Here is a 22,567-nt window from a genome sequence, read left to right as displayed (position 1 = left end):
AAGGATTGCCACTGAATCTCCAAGGTTTGGTTCCTGTTCTCAAACTGTTTCATTTTTTCTTCAATAATCTTTGTGTATTTCAGTCTACAGTTCACATCTGGAAAGGATGTTACTCTTTTCAATATGAAATTCAATTTTATCCTGCTCAAGGCTAAACAGTGATCGCTTCCAATTTCAAATCCTCTGTACACTCTGATGTCCTGCACCAGGGAGAAAACATCACTATCAACAATAACATAGTCAATGAGACTTTTCTTATTCCTTGCCTCTTTTCTCCATGTGAATTTGTGCACATTTCAAAATATTTTTGTATGTCTGACAATCACTTCCTACTCTACTATTTAGATCCCCAATAAGGACCAACTTTTCCTTTTTCATTGTGTCAGTAGCTTTCTCTAGAGCCTCAAAATATTCTTCCACTTCTACCTTAGTTGAGCCTTCTGTGGGAACATAGGCACAAATAAGTCTCATTGTCCAGTTCTCCATACTGATATTTGCCCACATCACTCTACTTGAGATTGCCTGCTATTCAAGAAGATTAGTCTCGTATTTAGTGTTGAATGCTATGACAACTCCTTCTTTTCCTTGATTGTCATTGCCTGAATATAACATTTTGTAATTATTGCTCAGAAAGATCTCACCAGATTTTGTCTTTTTTGTTTCAGTCATCCCTAATGTGTCGATCTGGTGCTTATCTAATTCCTCATCCAGCTCCATTTCTTTGCCAGTCAGGCTTCTTATGTTGATAGTACCGATCTTCAGCTCTGGTGATATTCAGTTGGGGTGTGTTTTAGGGTTTGTTCCAGTAATTGACTTTTCGCTGTTCGCCCTGTCAAAAACAGTGGGGGCCTTGTTTAACCAGGCGATGCCCCAGCCGGCATGAAATGTTGTCATGTTGTACGATCATTTTGTATTTTGGTTTAAGCCAATAAGAATATAATTTGGTCAGCTAAATCCCAAATTGCCAGTCCATTCTCGTTCGTTCAGTATCCAGGTAGATACCCAACAGGGTGCACCACGAGAAGGTGAGGATTGGACATTAGGTCAGAAGCTCTGGTCGGTTCTCCGCATTCCTTTAAAGGCTATGTGGAGGTCTCCTCTCAGTTATACTGCTTTGACCCTTAAGCACCCCTTTTATATTTTTATCTTTTAATAATCTAGTTTTATATACAAACGTTTTAAATTTTTTTTCTGTTCTTGTTTATTTGTAGCCATTTAGGTGCTAATCTTAATTTTATTTTAACGAGGAACTGGTCACTACTTATTTCATATTCTCTGTGAACTCTTAACATCTAAAGAGAACACTGATGTCTCTTCATTTAGGATAAAGTAATCTAATATTGATTTCCATCCTCTTGCTGCCCAAGTATATTTATGTACGTGTTTATGTTTATAGAAAGAATTAATTATTTTAAGGTTATTATAAACTACAAAGTCAATGAATTTTTTACCATTCCTGTTCAGAGTATGTTGTCCATATATTCCTATATTATTATTAATTTTCATGTTTCCAATTCTTACAAAATCTCTTTGAAAAATCTAGAAAAAAATCATTCAGAGTAGTGATATATCATAATAAAAAAACACATTCTATTCCTTTTCACATGGATACTTCATTTCTTCTGTATTTGGATAGAAACTGCAATCCCAACTGGCAACCAAAGGAAGATATGCTTCCAAAGCGTATATGCAAAGCAATATTTTCAGTTAAAGCTAAGTTAAGTAGTTTCAAAAACAGGTGATAGTGCTTTCTCTCTCCTCAAAATTTCAGTTTTTATATTCAGAAAACATACAATAGGGAACAAATAACAATTTATTCCCTAATTTACTAGATATATCACAGAAAAGCTGCCATTTTTGAGTAAAATTATGTTTTAGAATAGCTAGATTTCTTCTTGACCACTAACTGACCCATACAATCTAATTTAAGCCTTTCCAACAATCTTTAAATTGCAAAAATAGTGTGTGTGTACAGAAAGGCTTAGGTGTTGTTAGTTATTCATAATATTGCTTCATGGCATAACCAACACCAAGAGAAAAGAGAATTAATTTATTGAACTTGCCATTGTATTTTGCTGGATTTCTATCCAGAATCTTCAGAGCACAAGGAACTTTACACACTCCAGGATATGCAAGAGGAAGTTGATCCTTAGGAGAACAAATTAAGTTAGCTAGCTGAATAAGTTGTTCAAAAGCAGTATGCAGATTATATTTGCAGAGAACATTAGCCATCTTTAGCTAAAGATAGCTAATGTTCAAATATAATCTCATGACACTTTTGAACAATCACTAATTCAGCTAGCTAATGCCATCCATTTTCCTAAGAGTCAACTTCATCCTCTTGCACATCCTGGAGTGTATAAAGTTCCTTGTACCTGCAGTTTAGCCTACTTTGAACAGACTAGTATATCAATAATCATCCACCCTGAAAAACACAAAAATTGCATCTGCCATCACCTGTATCGGTAGATGAAAACTAAACCACACTCTGGATACTCCTTCACATAGAATTAAATGGGTGAAGATATTAATGTTACACAGAAATCGCTATAGGTCTGAGAGACTGTTTCTGGAATCAGCACTGGCTATGAAGCACTCCAAAATCTCTATAAGTAGTCTGCATTAATTTGCCAAAGATTTGAGAGACAGTCATTCTTAAACCAAAAACGCCTCACTTCTCCAAATTAACTTTATGGTTATCTGGCAGGTGCTGTGTTGGGACATTGGGGTTTTTTTTCCAGTTGCAATCTGAATTGTTTCTACAATGATCCATTTGAGTTCTTTATGCTTGTCACAGTTGTAATTTGTGCTCTGAAGATGCTGAGTAGAAAACCAGCAAAATATTAGTTAGTTCAATAAATTAACGATACATTTTTACTCTTGATGTTGTTTATACAATGAAGCACTATTACGAACAAAAATAACTAGCTTCTTCCATGAGTATTTTTATGAATTTTTATGATACTACATGTACAAAGCATATAGTAAATATCAGCCATTTCTCCTGTATATCAAACTTTGCTCATTCAAAGCAGTGGCAATGTCCTAAAGGATTCAACTTCTGAAAAGAAATTATTTTTTAAAAAAAGACATAATTTCTACATCCACATGAGGAAAAAATACAGATTTCATTTAATGTTATGTTTAATTCTGATACCATTTAAAAAAAAAAAAAAATAGAAATCAATATAATAAAAAGTGATATTACTAACTTCTGGAGGTTTTTTGCGATACGCTCCAGTTCCCTCTTGTCTTAACTGCTCTAAAAGTGATGTCTTTCCAATGCCTTCAATTCCAACGATCATTAATTTCATTCTTGCATATGGTTTAGCACTACAAATAACATGTTCAAAGCATATTCAAATAACACTACAAATAACATGTTCAAAGCTTAACATATATCCAAAATATATAAATGTATAAATTTTTGTTTGTAAAAGTGTAATTACAGCTACATATTTATAAAATACATTTATCACCTGTTAGTAATCAGATAATCAAAGATATTCTAAAGTGACATGAAGACAGACTTAAGTTCTGCTCATCATTCACATTATTTTTCATGGTGATATTTCAGAACACTATATCAGAATAAAATAAACTTATGAATTTATTAATTCAGCTGACATTTCACTGGATTCAGGTCAGCATCTTCAGAGGACAAATTGCATGTAAGAAGAAAAATGCTCAACAACATTTACAGTACACTTATGCAGTGAAAACTATTCAAATTGTTACAATAAATAAATAAAGTTCTAGCAATCATGTATCAGAATAAAGATATTCTTAGCCACTGAACTAGAGTCCTCTTGAAATTATAGTGCCTCTAATTCTGGATAAATTAATGCAGCCATCCTACTTGAGATTAGAGAGGTAACTGCTGTTTTCTTTCATTTGACTATTGTGAGGGAATGTTTAATATATGATTATAATAAGTTTAGTTTAATCCTTTATCCAAGTGTGAGCAAACAAAGTTTGCACCTGAAAGTATCTTCAGGACTGGGGTAAGGTAGTGTAACACCAGGCAACTCATTGCAAAGGTGGAGAAAGCTCTCAATCACCCCTATCTCAGTATCTCCCATAATTGTTTGCTCACACTTGGATAAAGGATTAAACTAAACTTATTATAGTCTAACCAAGTGAAAAATAAACTCTCAAAATAATATATGATTATGTGTGTGTGTGTGAGAGAGAGAATGTATTTCTGATGTTCTTTAAGGTAGATATTAACAGTTATTTCTGCCTATCCAAAACAGGCTAACACACAGACAATGGCAATTTACATGGGGGACTGGGTCTTCTGTAGATGAATGATATGGATCGCTAGTCTGATGTGTGGCTGAATAGTAGTAGTAGTAGTATGATCAATACAGTCATGTAATGTTCATACCAGTTGGTAATCTTTCCAGGAATATTCTGGATATAAGGGACAAAATAATTATGCAGTGATCTAGTTTGTCAGGGAAAGAGAAGGGGGAAAGTGCAGCATTTTATTTATTTCATGAGGGTGCATTCTTTGCTTGAAAAAATGTTTGGTGAGAATAGAAAGTGCATCTTTTTTTTTCATTTGTTAGAAAGTATTTACTTTCTAACAAATGATTTGCATACTTTGAATATATAAATTTGAATAGAAATATCAACAGATTAAATAAATCCATAGTTACTTTCATACTAACATGTTATGATGAGTTTATACAATTAAAAATAATATGAACTAATAAGCAAGTTCAGCACAGAACATTTCCCCTGAAAATACCTATAGAAGAGGTATAAAGCAAAGAGAGGGTGTCAGTTAGAATGAGTGGGTGTTGAGATAAGTCATTGCTGATGGTGAACACCTAAGCATCCTTACTTTGCTTGATTGGTGAAACTGGAGAAGGGGAGCCAATATGAGTTGTGGACATTGAAGTCCCAAGAAGGATGATCTCACTATTGGGGTACTTAGACTGCAGAAAGTCGAGCTTTAGAGAGAGAGAAAGTAGAAGAAGTCAGAGTGGTTGACAGAGTTTGTCGAGCAATATGGGGAACATATGAAAAGGACAGGTTGATTTGGTAGAGAAATTTTGAGCCAAAGCAGATCAAACAGTGGGGATTCAGGATTTGCTGTCTCTGGCATGGTATGTCAGTTCTCACAAATGCACAAGTGCCACCCTTGTGGTGGAAAGAGCTGTGTAATTAATGTGTAGTTTGGGCAGTTGAGGTATACAGTGGCTGTTGAGATTGCCAGTTGGAGTTATGAAAGAAATGGTACTTCCAGTTTAGATGAGTGCAGGTGGTGGTGGTGGTGCACATCATTTATATTACTGTTTAGGGAACAAAAGTTGGTGAAGTGGATGGGAAAACTTTTCTTTTTGGTATGAATTAGTGTTGGTGGGTTGGTTGAGGATAATTTCATTAATCACTGACTCCCTCTCTCACAGATATTTCTTCTTCTCTATGTATCTACTATAGGTACTTTCATGAATAGTGTTCCAGAGAACTGACCAGCATCATTTCTACTCTTACTTTCAAGACAAGAGTAGCTGCCAGTCAACAACCTTACCATCCATCTCCAAACTTCCCAAACCAATTTCTCTTCATCCTCATTTGCCAGTCTCATACAGAGGTGACAAGGTTTTCCTTCCTGCAAAGCAGGCAAACTAGCCATTAGAACATACACAATTAACAGACATAATATACTGGCCTCATAGCCTGAGCTGTAAATTCAAATAAACCAATCTTCCTTCTCTTTCATACCATCAACCTCAGTTTCTCTGTTATTTTTTTTGCGGCTTCCACCCATGAAAGGTTGTTGTTGTACAATTGTATCGTAGATGGGGTAATGATTTAAAAAAAAATTTTTTTTCCTATTTATTTTTTCTATTTATTTATTGTCTGGAATTATATTATCTGCAAACTGTTTCTAGATAATGTGATAATGTAAGTTTGTTCAGTTCCATGTTTGCTCTAGAGCATCCGTTCCCAACCGGTGGTACGCATACTCCTGGGGGTATGTGCTGGGCCGTTCAGGGGTACACGAAAAATAATCAGTAATGGCAGAAAAATAAGTAGAGTAAACTATTTTACATTAAGATAGGCAATGAACAAAAGTGACAGTATTTAAAAAAGGATATTTTAAAAACAAGGGATACAATTTATAGAAATGGGTTTAAAAGGGGGTACGCAAGTGGAAAAAAGTTGGGAACCACTACTCTAGAGAAAAAAAATTGAACTTTTTCAAGTCACTTCAGGCATCCAATAAGCAGGGAGGTGGTGTCACACCAGGTGATGAGGTTCATTTCCCACCTAAATACAATCACAAACATCCATGCCAATGGCAGAATTTGAACCCACAACCTGTTGGTTGAAGAGCAGATATGCTAACCACTCAACCAACCAGGTCTTTGAAACAATCTCTCCACTTTGTCTTCCTGAAAGATTATAAAACCTTCAAATGCTCAAGACACACATCAACATATTCCAGTTTTATTATATCAGTATAGCACTGATATACTATATATATATATATATTTTTTATTATTATTATTATTTTTTTGAATAATGGCTTCACACATGTAAGAAAAAAACAAAATTATTGATCTTATATATTTTGCTCAATATGTCATGGTCTGTGCAGTTAGCTTAGTGGCTTTGCACTTCGTAACCATATGCCTGGGGAAGGAGTGTCCTAGGTTCGATTCTCGTCAATGACGTGAGGAGCTTAAGGATCTTCCTCAGCTATAGCCAAGTTAGCCAGTCTTGGACGTGGACAGCAGGGTTTTTTCTGCCAGTTTATCTGGTGTTTTTCATCCCGCAAGCAGGCAAACCGGTCTGAAGACACACGGATTACAGTCAGGAATACTGACCTGGCCATAGGTCTGATTCGTCAGCCTATGCCAGTTCCGAAGCCCAGATAAAATTTAGGGGGGGGGGACTAGATGGTACTGTGAACTCCCATAAAAAGGGGGAACGCAGTATCATTACACAAAATTTATAATATGTCATGAGCTTTTTTCAGGGAGAAGACATAAAAACTGGTAACAACATTTAAATTCTGAATATTAAGAACAAGTCATACACAGCATGCATATAATATTTCATGTTTCAATCACACCTATTCTGTGCAGGAAACACCTATCACAGTTCAGAGACGTCGGAATATATGTATAATTAATTAATTTAAATATAATAAATGAATACAAATTATAAACAATTAACAGCCCTCACTTCCCAAAACTTAGAAATAGGCATACAGTCTGTCTCATTAAGATTAGGATGGTGGCATAGGGCTTCACATGATTCAAAAAATAGATGATCAAATTTGAACCTACTGTATTGTAGCATCTTGGTACAGTTCCAGTAAATGCTGTGTCTACTGTCAATGGAATGAAAAGTAAGGTCTGAAAATCTTTTATGTTAATCTTGATGTTTTTTGATTCTTATAGTAGCAGAAAAGCAAGCCTGTCCAAAGTAGCAAAGATGACAAGAACAGGGTATTTGATACACACCAGGCAAGAATAAAGGTGATAATGTACCTTCGATAAGTAGTAACAACAAAGTCAACCTTCGGGCTGATTTGAAGTGGTGTACAAATTATATTTGCAAATGGCCTTTGTTATTTGTTCAGATTCCTCTAAGGTTGGATATGCTGATCCTTTTAACATCAGATTGCAGTCTGGAAGAGGGATGATATTTATCAGATATTTTCTGTATCAAGGTCTTGCTATATCCATTAAGTAATAGAGAAAGTTTTATTTTATTTAATTCTTCTAATAAAAGAGACTTAGAAGAACAAATTGTGGCAGCAGGAAATTACATATAGCTGACACTAACAAGCTAAGGTTTGAGATTGATTCTAAAGCTACACCACCTCTGCAGAATTTTGTTATCTAAATTACAAACTCTCCATTCGGTATGCTGAAATAATAACATTGTAATAAAAAAGTCTGAGAATGGAAATGCAACTGTACTCATGAATACCACTGACTGCAATCGCAAACCTAATATATTACTGTGTGTGATAGATCCACTTGTAGCATAAATGACAGAGATCATCAACATCATCATTATCAAATTCCTGATATATACCCTCAAGGGGTGTACAGGATATGATAGTACTATGTGAAAAATTTACATCATTACTAACTTACTATCTACAGTTTATCTCCAAATCAGTATGTTACCTGTCAAGACTCCAATATTATCAAATCTTATATTTCTATCGTCTAAGGCACTTTGTACCGTATCAATCCACCTATATCTTGGTCTTCCTCTGGGTCGTTTTGCTGCCAACCTGGCAGAGAACACTTGTTTTGCTAATCTTTTCTCTCCTATTCTGCTTAAGTGACCATACCACCTGAGATTGGCTAGCTCTGCTAACGCATTCCTGGATGCTGACAATGTCAAGTTCTTTCCTAATATAATCGTTTTAAATATGATATTGCCATTGATGCCATCTGTTCATGCCCCCTAATCTTTCTCAGGACTCTCATACTGCAGTCTATGGTCACACTTGACCAAAGTCTTTAGTCTTTGGTCAAGTGTTTTACTTCTAACCCAGCTTTCGGATCCTTAAGTTTAAATAGGTTTAAACACTGTCTTGTATACAGCTAATTTAGTGTTTAGGCTAATTTCTCTCTTATTCCATATAAATTTATTCAGTTGACATCTTATCATACCAGCTTTGTTAATTCTGTTGTATATTTCCATATTTAACTTACCATCTTCACTAAAAATCATACATAAGTAGGTAAACTGTTTTACTTGTTGTATAAGTTCTCCATTCGCAATGCAGTTGATATTTTCAATGTTTCTGCCTATTTTCATTGTCTTTGTCTTTTTAATGCTGACCTTCATACCATATCTATTACAACAGTTATTCAATTTAGTCAGGAAATCTTGCAGACTTGTAGCGGATTTATTTAGAAGTATAATATCATCTGCATAAAGCAAAGAGCTGAGATCAACACCTCCAATTTTGATATCAGGTTTAATACCACTTTCCTTCATAATGTGATCCATATAGATAATGAATAAGAGAGGGGATAATTGTACATCCGTTTGACACCAGATTTGTTAAATCTGGTGTCAAACGGATCTTTCTGTACTTTCAATTCTAACTGCTGCCTTATAACTCAAATGAAGACTAAGTATTGCTTGACATATAATAACCCCATTAACACCATATAACTGTAGCGTTTGGAATAGCTTCTCTCTTGGCACCTTGTCATATGCCTTTTCTAGATCTACAAAACTTAAGTATACGTTTTGTAGATCTAGAAAAGGCATATAGACAAATCGGTCCCACATATAGACAAATCGGTCCTTCAGAACACATGCAATTTACAAACAAAAAATACTAGTTGTGGTGGTGGGTGGTAGATGGCGTCGATGGAGATGATTGGTAGTAGAGGTTCGGTGTAGTAGTAGTAGTAGTATAGACAGTTGTATAGTAGGTGTCCTCCCGCAATGAGTCTTCGGACTCCTTGGAGGTGTCACAAATAATAATAATAATATTTGTGTAGTTAAGTCTACAGTTCACATCTGAGAGCTGCTCAACTTTTATTCTTTTTAAAACTTTCTTACATGATCTTCTTTTCAATATGAAATGCAATTTTATCCTGCTCAAGACTAAATGGTGATCACTTCCAATTTCAAATCCTCTGTACACTCTGGTGTCCTGCACCAGTGGGAAAACATCACTATCAACAATACCACAGTCAATGAGACTTTTCTTACTCCTTGCCTCATCTCTCCATATGAATTTGTGCACATTTGTTGTTGGAACATTGTATTAGTAATAGCCAGTCCATGTCCTGAGCAGAAATCCAACAGGTATTTGTCATTATTATTAGCTTTGCTCTTTTCTCCAAATTTTCCCAAAATATTTTTGTATGTCTGACAATCATTTCCTACTCTGCTATTTAGATCCCCAACAAAGACCAACTTTTCCTTTTTCATTGTGTCAGTTGCTTTCTCTAAAGCCTTAAAAAATTCCCCAACTTCTACCTTAGAAGTGATGGAATATTTGTGTGGGACCATAGGCACAAATAAGTCTCATTGTCCAGTTCCCCATTGTCATATTTGCCCACATCACTCATATAGTAGGTGTCCTCCTGCAATGACTCTTCGGACTACTTGGAGGTGTCACAAATAATAATAATAATATTATTATTATTTGTGTATTTTAGTCTACAGTTCCCATCTGAGAGCGGCTCAACTTTTATTTGCTTTAAAACTTTCTTACAAGTTCTTCTTTTCAATATGAATTCAATTTTATACTGCTCAAGACTAAATAGTGATCACTTCCAATTTCAAATCCTATGTACACTCTGGTGTCCTGCACCAGAGTGTACATAGAATGCACATAAGGAGAAAATATCATTATCAACAATAACAAAGTCAATGAGACTTTTCTTATTCCTAGCCTCTTCTCTCCATGTGAATTTGTGCACATTTTTATGTTGGAACATGGTGTTAGTAATAACCAGTCCATGTCCTGAGCAGAAATCCAACAGATATTTGCCATTATTATTAATTTTGCTCTTTTCTCCAAATTTTCCCAAAATATTTTTGTAAGTCTCACAATCATTTCCTACTCTGCTATTTAGATCCCCAACAAGGAATAACTTTTCCTTTTTCACTGTGTCAGTTGCTTTCTCTAAAGCCTCAAAAAATTCCTCCACTTCTACCTTAGTAAAACCTTCTGTGGGACCAATAAGTCTCATTGTCCAGTTCCCCATTCTCATATTTGCCCACATCACTCTACTTGAGACTGCCTGTCATTCAATAAGATTAGCCTTGTATTTAGTGTTGAATACTAAGGCTACTCCTTCTTTTCCTTGATTGTCATTGCCTGAATATAACATTTTGTATATACTGCTCAGAAAGATCTCACTAATTTTTGCCTTTTTTGTTTTATGTCACCTGTATTATGTCGATCTGGCACTTATCCAATTCCTCAGCTAGCTAAATTTCGTTGCCATTCAGGTTTCTTATGTTGATAGTAGCGATCTTGAACTCTGGTGATGTTGAGTAGGGGTAAGTTTTAGGATTTGTTCCAGTAGCCAACTTTTTGCTGTTTTCCCGGTTCCGTGGCGAAAACAATGGGGGGGGGGGGGGGCTTGTTTAACCGGGTGATGCCCCAGCCGGCATGAAATTCTGTCATGTTGTACCATCATTTGAAATTTTGGTTTAAGCCAATAAGAATACAAATTGGTTGGCTAAATTCCAAATTTCAAGCCCATCCTCGTCCATTCAGTATCCAGGTAGATACCTAACAGGGTTCACAACAAGAAGATGAAGACTGAACATTAGAACAGAAGCCCTGGTTGGTTCTTCGCATTCCTTTGAAGGCTATGTGGAGGACTCCTCTCAGTTATATAGCTTTGACCCTTAAGCACCCCTGAGATCCTAAACAAAGCCAGCTAAACAAATTGAATTGTTAGATCAAACATATTCCAGAGATAATAATACTAACAAAAAAGCAGCAGATTCATTATGCTCATCCCCCCACATATTAATGTCCTTCTTAAGGTACACAAATCTGGTTATTATCTGTTGTGTGTCGAATAGGTGATTGTATAGGAGCTCATACGTATTATTTGGCAAAACATCTTTCAAGACCTCTATAAAATTTTACTGGGGTAAAAATCCCCTCATATAAAAAATAGTTTTCACTTCAAAGAAAAAATTAAAGATCTTCATCTTCAAGAGTCTGAAATTATGGTTTCCTATGATGTAGTTTCACTGTTTACAAATATACACTTCAAGAAACTCTACAATTTTTACAAGTAAATTTCGCTGTTGACATCATCGAATTTTTCAAGTTTACTATCAATACCAGCTATTTCACTTGGCATAATATATTATTTCAGCAGATTGAAGGTGCTGTGATGGGTAGTTCTATATCATCACTGGTGATCCATACTAATCATTATTCACACAATACCTATCACACACCTTAACCTCATTCACTGTCAAAGCATTCACAAGCAACCCGTTCCACTTATTCACCACTCCTCAAGTAAACAATCTGCCCCTCAAGCCAATGCTAAACGCACTCATGCTACTTCCAGAGGAAATCCCTTGTTCTCTCCTTTCTTTCTTGTTTTGTATTGAAGAATTTCTTCTACCTTAACCAGCTAAACAAAACACTGATGCAATGAATTGGTGCTCTGACAACCGATGCACCACAGAGACTGAAAACAATATTTTTACTTCCTGAGCTAATCTGCTACTAATACTTTTGTCCTTTCCTCTTCCAATTTGTGTCCCCATGGCTGAAGTCCTCATAACAATTATATGTCCTACACTCACTGTGTTAATCTGCTGATGCATGTCATTTACACCTTCCTTTGAACTCATGGCATCTATAGTAACAATTAACTATATACTTTGCCCTGCTTGCTGAACTCCTATTCTGCTGTCAAAAGTCTTTATCAACAGCAATAATCCCCCTTACAATAATTTTTAAATAAAATAAATTAACCAATGTTAAAACTTCCTCATCCTTATTATTAAAGCTTTTGGAATTTTATACATCAACTATGAGTACTTATGTGTGTCCCTCAGGTACACAACTACTATTCATACATCTGGTAATCAATAGCCTATTTAAGACCTAATAAACTACAATCAGTATTTTTCAATGAATCCCATTCTCTCACTCACTCATCTCAAGGGTGCCACTAATGAAAGTTCAAGTTTTTTTTCGGATTTTGCATTTCCATTCTCTCAATAAACAATATTTTCTCCAGAGACCTAACTCTAAATCTATTTATGTACAATCCATCAGTTATATATAAATCCTTTCATTGATCAGCTGAAGAAGAACAATGTGCCCTTATATGGAGATCTGTGTATTATCAAAGGTAAGAAGAAGAAAAGCATGAACTTTCTTGATTGAAATAAGTAAAGACTGAATTTTGGTAGCACCAAATATTCACCATGTTACCCTCAACTTACTGAAAAATGACAAGAGGTGTTTCAGACTGGTTATAGAAGATCTTCAAGCTTGTAATGACTGTGTACTACAAGATTTGTTGAACAAAGAAGAGGAATGCAGTGGACTGTTGTCATACCTTTGGATAGGATTTATGGTCTGTCTTCAAATGATATGAATTGTTTGTTTGTTTTGGGTTTAATGGCATAATGACAGCTATAGACATGCTACACCAGCACAAAAGCACATAAAAAGAGCTGTATATATATATCATCATCATCAAATTCCTGCCATGTACCCTCAAGGGGGTGTACAGGATATGACAGTACTACATGAAAAAATTACATCATTACTAACTTCCTATCTACAATTTTCCTCCAAATAAGTCTGTTACTTGTCAAGACTCCAACATTATCAGATCTTATATTTCTATCATCTAAGGCACTTTGTACCGTATCAATCCACCTATATCTTGGTCTTCCTCTGGGTCATTTTCCTGCCAACCTGGCAGAGAACACTTGTTTTGCTAATCTTTCCTCTCCCATTCTATATAAGTGACCATACCACCTGAGATTAGCTCTGCTAACGCATTCCTGGATGCTGACAATGTCAAGTTCTTTCCTAATATCCTCATTTTTAATATGATATTGCCATTGATGCCATCTGTTCACGCCTCTAATCATTCTCAGGACTCTCATTTCTGCGGTCTCTAGTCTTTGGTCAAGTGTTTTACTTCTGACCCAACTCTCAGATCCATAAGTTAAAACTGGTGTGAACACTGTCTTGTATACAGCTAATTTAGTGTTCCGACTAATTTCTTTCTTATTCCATATGAATTTATTCAATTGACTTCCCACCATACCAGCTTTGCTGATTCTGTTGTCTATTTCTATATTTAATTTACCATCTTCAGTAAAAATCGTGCCTAAGTAGCTGAAATGTTTTACTTGTTCCACAGGTTCTCCATTCACAACACAGTTGACATTTTCAATGATTCTGCCTATTGCTTGATATAATGCCCCATTGACACCATATAACTGCAGCGTATTGAATAGCTTCTCTCTTGGCACCTTGTCATATGCCTTTTCCAAATCGACAAAACTTAAATACAGATCTTTGTTGTATTCCCATGCTTTCTCGACTATTTGTCGTAAAGTGAAGATCTGATCCTGACAGCCTATATTTGGCCTGAATCCAGCTTGTTCTTCACCAAACTTTTCTTCCACAATTCTTCTCAACCATTTCTCAAGTATACTTGCATAGATCTTGCCAGGAACACTCAGTAGGGAAATACCTCTGTAATTCTCACATTCAGTTTTATTTCCCTTTTTATATATGGGTACTATGAGAACTCTACTCCAATCATCGGGAATTCGTCCCTCTGTCCAGGCTTTCTGAACTATGCAGTGCAGCCACTGTAAGACTTTTATACCACCATACTTCAGCATTTCTGGTCGAATATCATCTACTCCTGCTGCCTTTCCACATTTCAAGCCTTTGATGGCTTTTTCTACTTCAAGTATGGATATGTATTCCTGACTGCATGCCTGGTCAGTGTTTTTTTATCACTGTGCTGTCATCACTGCTTGTTTCATTTAGCAGTTTTTCAAAGTAATTACTCCATACTTCAAGGATATCTTTTTCTTCGGTTTTCATGTCACCTTTATCATCTCTAACTCCTTTTACAGCACTCTTTCCTCCATTCCTAAGCTTCTTCAACAACCTCCAGAATATTTTGCCACCTTCTTGATATTTATTTTCTATATTCTTGCCAAAGTCCTCCCATGACTTTTGTTTAGCTAGTTTTACACACTGTTTAGCTTTCTTACATTTGTCTCTCTATTCTGTAAGAGTAAAAGCTGACTTATTTTCCAGGAACTTTTGATATGCTTTCTTCTTTTCCTTCACTGTCTCTTTAACTTCCTGTGTCCACCAGGGAGTTCTGATTTTTTTATCCTTGCACACAACCTCACCACATGCCTCTCTGGCAGAATCAATCAATGTTTTCTTCAGAGTTTGCCACTGAATCTCCAAGGTTTGATTCCTGTTCTCAAATTCTTTCATTTTCTTTTCAATAATCTTTCTGTATTTTAGTCTACAGTTCACATCTGAGAGCTGCTCAACTTTTATTCGCTTTAAAACTTTCTTAGATGTTATTCTTTTCAATATGAAAAGCTGTATAAATATAGGTAGAAAAATTGTATATAAAAACAAATGTAACATGCCTCAGCAGTACACAAGGTAATAAACAGATACAAAAATCAATGTAGAAAAACAAATGTAAAAGGTGTGTAGAAAATAGATGTAAAAATGAGTATAAAAATTTAGAAAAATTCATAAAACATTAATAATAAAAAACAGTTTTTAAAAGAATATATATACAATAAATTAAACTAATAAAATAAATATGCACCTAATTTATATAAGATGGTACACACTGACACACTGATGCTCTGGACAAATTTAAAAACTGGAGTGGCGAGTGGCACTTGATAAATCAGACAGAATCTGCCTGGGTGTATAGGGTTCATATAGATTATGAATGTGCCTAAAATAATGACTTCACTGCAAAATGAGGGCAGTTGATTAAAATATGTATGATAGTTAGTCTGGTTTCGCACAACTCACGCATAGGCATTATCACCCCTTGAGAGGAAGGAGTGTGTAAGATGATTATGGCATATGGAGACACATGGCTACTGAATTGAGCAAGAATAACTACTTTTCTATGATTCCTGCATATACTTGAAGGCCATATTTAATTTCAGGCTTGATTTGATAGAGCTTATTATTGGTCTTGCTATTCCATGATGACTGCCACTGGGATAAAAGTTTCTGTCTTATGATCTGCTTGTAATCGGAGTATGGCAGATGGTAAAAGCTTGAGAAATGAGTTGGCCTAGCTCAAGTCAACTCACCCACAGCCTCATTTCTCTAATCCCAATGTGCCTTCAAATCCAACAGAAACAGAAACCCAAGTGTTGCTTCCATAACCAATAGAGAACATGCTGAATTGGAAATTCTTGGATGCTACTGCTGCTCTAGACATCTTGCCTGTAGAAAACTTGGTGAATCTGAATATATTATGCATCTCCAGTATGCGTATGGATAATTAGAATCAACACTGTAGAACAAAAATGGAAAAAACAGAAGCAGGATAGGCTGAATTCCCCCTCCCTTCTTTTTTCTATGAATATCGCATCGCATATTTGATAGAGTGAAATCCATTAGACAATGGATTCTAATTCTACAAGAAGTGCTGAATGTGATAAGATATCCATTCCTTATCTTCAAAGCACCTCTGAACATGTGCACATCCTAAAGAAATTTCATCTTACAATCGAATACAAATCCATTAACCAAATCAGGTTCCTTTATCTTTCTCCAAAAGATAAAGTACAATCACAATTACAATCTGGAGTCTATCTACTTCCCTGTAAATGCCACTTATCCTATTTTGGACAAACTGGCCACACCATCACATACATATTTCTCAATACCAATCCTATATTGAACTAAATAAACATTATAAGCCAAGCTTTACAGAACATGAAAGTAACAGCCACAAGACCTTTTGGGAGGATGTTAAACTTCAAACCTTAATCTAAACACTTGATTTTTCATGACAAAAAGTCTAGTAAATTTGCATTGCATTCAGATCTGCATTTCTTATATGTAGAATTCAAGAATACATATGAAGCGAAATGTACTTCACTATTTTTGGCTTCATTTCTTCTGCTATCACTAGCAAACCTACCCCCCCCCCCTATTCTCTGACATTTTTATGGCTATTACGGCTTTAGAAGACAGTAAAAAATCAATAATGTCATAAAAATTTGACATTACAAAAGAAAATATGCAAGATAAAAGGTGTATTCACAGCCAAAAAAAAGTACATATAAAGTGAACTGAAGCCAAAAAAAAAAGAGTGAAGTACATATGAAGTAAAATGAATTGAAGCCAAACAGAGTAAAGTACATATGAGATGAAGTGAAGTAAAGTAGAGGACAAAGATGCAGAGCAGTTCATTTCAGGCTATTTCATATGAGACAGAGGTCAACACAACAAAATATATACTTGGTTGCTCCTATAATCCAAATTAGCACAAGTGCACACTGAGTAATTATTATGGAGGGATTTCAACTATGGGGACATAGATTGAGAGCAGAAATGGCATAAGGAGAGAAGGAAATGGAATTTATACAGCTGCTGAGAGATAATTACCTGAGACAGTATTTATTGAGAAAACAAGAGATTTCATAGTGCTAAATGTGGCATAGCATTAGAGAGCTTAACAGCAACCACTTCAGAAAAGTGATTGTGTAGTCTTGATCTGGGAGACTGCCAGACATACAGAATTTTCTGTTAAGAAGGGATATATGTGGAATTGCAAAGCAGATGATTATGAAAAGCTGAGGAGAAAACTTTCAGATGTACATGTAGATTTCTGTTGTTAAGCAGTTCTGTAGGTAGTTTTTAGTATTAGATCATATTTTAATATAAAGAGTTTATTAAAAATAAACAAATTAAAACCTGACAAGTTTCATGCGTCATAAGACTTACATCATCAGGGGTAATGGTACATAAATGTTTTACACAACAAAAGCTTATTAACGATTAATTACACATATCAGATGTCTTTTATAACTTCACAATTGTTAAATAATTGATAAACCAGAAGACAAATGATACATTCAATATTATATGTGTGTTGGAACATTGCCAGTTGTTGCTATCACATTCTGTGGTATCACGTGTCTTAAGATAGCTAGATCTGTTTTTCTGTAGATTCTATTTGCTTTAGCTGAATGGAATGCATGTTTAATTCTAATGAAATAGGTACAATATCACTGCCCCTGAATCAAATCAGAAACTTTAATCAGTTGATGAAATTCTTGTTTAATGCATAATTTTTTTAATTGTGTTACTTTAGACTAGGGGTCGCCAAAGTTATTTGCCCGTCGACTCCTTCAAGAGTTTCTTGACTTTTTATCGACCCCCTATATTTTACTATTATGTAATTATAATAGGACAAACAAAAAAAGATGCTTATGTGAGTTTTTAGATTGCTTATTTTATAGTTACAGTGTTTATTAACTGGTAATTAGTTTACGGAATTAACAACGCATATAAAGTATATTAATTAAAGGTAACTTTAATGAATAACTTCTATATTTCGGCAAAGTCACGTTGCCATCTTCAGGAACATAAAGATATGGTATGTGCACGCAGGCACTAACACAAAGCAAATGAGGAAGAAAGCAAGAAACTAGTATTGTTCCTAAAGTCCTAATGGTGCCCTCTTGCAGGCTAATTTGGTAGTCTTGGCAGTTGGGCTGAAGTTCTCATAATGTAAGTCTCACAAATTTGGGGTAGTTTCATGCACCCAAATTTGTTGAGGTTCGGAACGTTTTTTAGGGCTGCTGAAGATTCTTTGAATAATCTTTCGTATTTAAACTTGCTGCGACGAATTATTTTTGTTTTCTTCCAACGAATTTTATGGTGGGTATCTAAGGCATGGTCTGCCAGCCCAGTGCGGATGTACTGGTGAAACCGGATGTAGTCTTTGTGTTCTGAATTCCTGATATTTGTTGTTCTGCCTGTTTGGCCAAAGTAGGACAATTTGCAGCTGCAAGGGACCTGGTATACACCAGGTAGGTCTAGGGGAAGTGGTTGGTCTTTGGTAGAGCGGATAAGGGATGCCAACTTTTTATATGGTCTGTAACAGGAAGTAAGGTCATATTTTTTGAGGATATTGGTTATTTTCTCAGAGGTGCTCTGGATGTAGAGGATGGTGATAGACTTGGCGTAATCTTTATTGTGGAGGGGAGAAGGGGTTGTGGTTTACTGGTTTTAGTATTTTTTGGATTTTTTTGGGGTTATAGCCATCGGCTAAGAAAGTGTTGAGGATGTGGTTTAGTTCAGTAGTCAGGGCTTTGTCATCTGAGCAGATTAATTTTACCCTGTTATACAGTGTTTTTATAACCCCATATTGTTGTGAGGGGGAAGGGATTGCTGGTGAATGTATCTGCCAGTATGGGTGGGTTTTCTGTAAACAGAGAAAACCAAAGATCCATCAAGCTGGCGGGTGATTAAAGTGTCTAGGAAGGGGAGGGTGTTGTTTTCCTCTTTTTCTAAGGTGAACTGGACTCTGGGGTGTTGGTTGTTTAAGTGTGTTAGGAAGGAGTGGCGTGTGTCTGAGCCATGTGGCCAAATAGGCCGCTCTGGGCTGGCAGACCATGCCTTAGATACCCACCATAAAATTCGTTGGAAGAAAACAAAAATAATTCGTCGCAGCAAGTTTAAATAGGAAAGATTATTCAAAGAATCTTCAGCAGCTCTAAAAAACGTTCCTAACCTCAACAAATTTGGGTGCATGAAACTACCCCAAATTTGGGAGACTTACATTATGAGGACTTCAGCCCAACTGCCAAGACTACCAAATTAGCCCGCAAGAGGGCACCATTAGGACTTTAGGAACAATATTAGTTTTTTGCTTTCTTCCTCATTTGCTTTGCGTTAGTGCCTGCGTGCACATACCATATCTTTATGTTCCTGAAGATGGCAATGTGACTTTGCCGAAATATAGAAGTTATTCATTAAAGTTACCTTTAATAATTAATATACTTTATATGCGTTGTTAATTCCGTAAACTAATTACCAGTTATGTCTAACCAACGTATAAGCCTTGCTACTAGTACAGTGTTTATTGTATGTATAATATAGTATATATTATTGTATTACTAACGCTGGTAGTAATACCAGTGATATTACTAGTGATAGTAATAGTAGTAATATCACTGGTATTACTACCAGCGTTGCTCAACTCTTCAACATTGAGAAGTTTAGTTCGTGAATGAATAACGATTGAATTATAATATGTATGTTGATGAATTTTAGAACATTAACGCTCACTTGTATGTCGATGCGTAAAATGAGACTGGGATAGAATACTTGTAAGTATCAGTAAATAAGAACCACGCATGTGTTGCAATCTCGCTCCCACTGCACCGGCTGGCAGGAACCACCAACATCCGCTTATTGGTAAATATGTAATTCTGACCTACTTGATTGGCCTCAGTAACTATTTTCATGACCTTACAGGTCCTATTCATGGACCTGTAAGATGGAGGTACTGATCCCACGATTCACTCTTAATTGCATTGTCGTTACCTCCATGTCTTTTGTCATGGAGGTAATCCAAGTTATCCGTATTAAATATTACCCATACAATGACGTCTTATATTTTCTATCAATCCCCAATGGACCCCTAACAATGTCATATCGACCCCAGAGGTTGGCGACCACTGCTTTAGACCATAGGCACTCACTGTGATCTTCCAGATGTACAAGTAGGTTTCTGTGGTTAAGCAGTTCTGTAGGTACTTTTCGGTATTGATACCACATTGCAATATAAAGAGTTTATTAAAAATAAACAAATTAAAACCCGACAAGATTTGTGAATCGTAAGACTTACATCATCAGGAGTAATACAAAAGAAAAGCTTATTAATGATTAATTCACATATTAGATTTTTTTTTTTATAACTTCACAACTGTTAAATAATTGATAAACCAGAATACAAATGATACATTCGTTATTGAATTGCATGTTGGAATGTGATATCAACAACTAGCAATGTGCCTATAACTTCACAACTTAACAGTTGTGAAGTTATAGGCACATATATTTCTGCCTATGGTCCCACAGAAGGTTCTACTAAAGTAGAAGTGGAGGAATATTTTGAGGCTTTACAGAAAGCAACTAACACAATGAAAAAGGAAAAGTTGTTCCTTGTTAGAGATCTAAATAGCAGAATAGGAAATGATTGTCAGACATGCAAAAATATTTTGGGAGAAAAGAGCAAAGCTAATTATAATGGCAAATACCTGTTGGATTTCTGCTAGGAACATGGACTGGTTATTACTAACAAAATGTTCCAACATAAAAATGTGCACAAATTCACATGGAGAAAAGAGGCAAGAAATAAGAAAAGTCTCATTGACTATGATATTGTCAATAGTGATGTTTTCTCCTTGGTGCAGGACACCAGAGTATACAGAGGATTTGAAATTGGGAGTGATCACCATTTAGTCTTGAGCAGGATAAAATTGAATTTCATATTGAAAAGAAGAACATGTAAGAAAGTTTTAAAGCAAATAAAGGTTGAGCAGCTCTCAGATGTGAACTGTAGACGAAAATACAGTTCATATAATCTGAATAAAAACATTATTGAAGATAAAATGAAAGAGCTTGAGAACAGGAACCAAACCTTGGAGATTCAGTGGCAAGATCTGAAGAAAATACTGATTAATTCAGCCAGAGAGGCATGTGGTGAGGTGTTTCTGCAAGGACAGAAAATTCAGAATTCGATGGTGGAAACAGGAAGTTATAGAGGCAGTAAAGGAAAAGAAAAAAGCATATCAAAAGTTCCTAGCAAATAAGTCAGCTTGTGCTCTTAGAGAATACAGAGGCAAATGTAAGAAAGCTAAACACTGTAAAACTAGCTAAACAAAAGTCATGAAAAGACTTTGGTAAGAACATAGAAAATATATATCAAGAAGGTGGCAAGATATTCTGGAGGTTGTTGAAGAAGCTCATAAATGGAGGACAGAGTGCTGTAAAAGGAATTAGAGATGATTAAAGTGACATGAAAACTTGAGAAAAAGATATCCTTGATGAATGGAGTAATTCATCAAGAACTTTGAAAAATTGCTAAATGAAACAAGCAGTGATGACTGCACAATGATAAAAACATTCAACAGGCATGCAATCAGGAATATACATCCATAGTTGAAGAAGAAAAAGCCATCAAAAGCCTGAAATGTGTAAAGGCAGCTGGAGTAGATGATATTCAACCAGAAATGCTCAAGTACAGAGGTATAAAAGTCTTACGGCCTGTCCAGGCCTTCTGAACTATGTAGTTGCACTACATCTGTGTTTCTCAACATGGGGCATATGCCCCATGGGGGGATGGGGGGAGGACAATTTGAAGATGGTAAATTAAACATGGAAATAGACAAAAGAATCAACAACGCTGGTATGGTAGGAAGTCAACTGAATAAATTTATAGGGAATAAAAGAGCATTTAGTCAAAACTAAATTAGCTATATACAAGACAGTGTTCAAACCAATTTTAACTTATGGATCTGAGAAGCTTGGTGAGAAGTAACACACTTGACCAAAGACTAGAGACCGCAAATATGAGAGTCCTAAGATAGATTAGGAGCATGAACAGATGGCATCGATTTCAATATCATATTAAAAACAAGGATATTAGGAAAGAATTTGACATTGTCAGCAACTAGGAATGCATTAGCAGAGCTAATCTCAGGTGGTATGGTCAGTTGAACATGATGAGAGAGGAAAGATTAGCAAAACAAGTGTTCTCTGCAAAGTTGGCAGGAAAAAGACCCAGAGGAAAACCAAGGTATAGGTGGATTGATATGATAAAAAGGCTTAGAAGATAGAAGTATAAGATCTGATAATGTTGGAGTCTTGACAGGTAACAGACTGATTTGGAGGAAAATTGTAGATAGGAAGTAAGTAACAATGTAAATTTTTCATGTAGTACTATCATATCTTGTACCCCCCCCCCCTTGAGGATACATAGCAGGAATTTGATGATGATATGAAGTTATAAAG

The 22,567-nt window shown here is 35.6% G+C and overlaps 1 protein-coding gene across 1 annotated transcript in view; it reads right to left on the bottom strand.

Annotated features, from left to right (window-relative positions):
* The window catches only part of Lrrk (Leucine-rich repeat kinase), a 790,764-nt gene that overhangs the window by 411,746 nt on the left and 356,451 nt on the right, over positions 1-22,567 (bottom strand). Inside the window, exon 14 of the mRNA XM_090409582.1 lies at positions 3,213-3,333. Within this exon, the coding sequence (XP_090265708.1) occupies positions 3,213-3,333 (121 nt within the window). The remainder of the gene's footprint in view (positions 1-3,212; positions 3,334-22,567) is intronic.

This window comes from Typopeltis vanoorti, chromosome 19 (genome assembly GCF_054136105.1).
Source record: "Typopeltis vanoorti isolate ZY-2024b chromosome 19, IOZ_Tvanoo_1.0, whole genome shotgun sequence".
Lineage (NCBI taxonomy): Eukaryota > Metazoa > Arthropoda > Arachnida > Uropygi > Thelyphonidae > Typopeltis > Typopeltis vanoorti.
The sequence above is the reverse complement of the archived record's forward strand: the minus strand, read 5'-3'. Positions and strand labels throughout refer to the sequence as shown.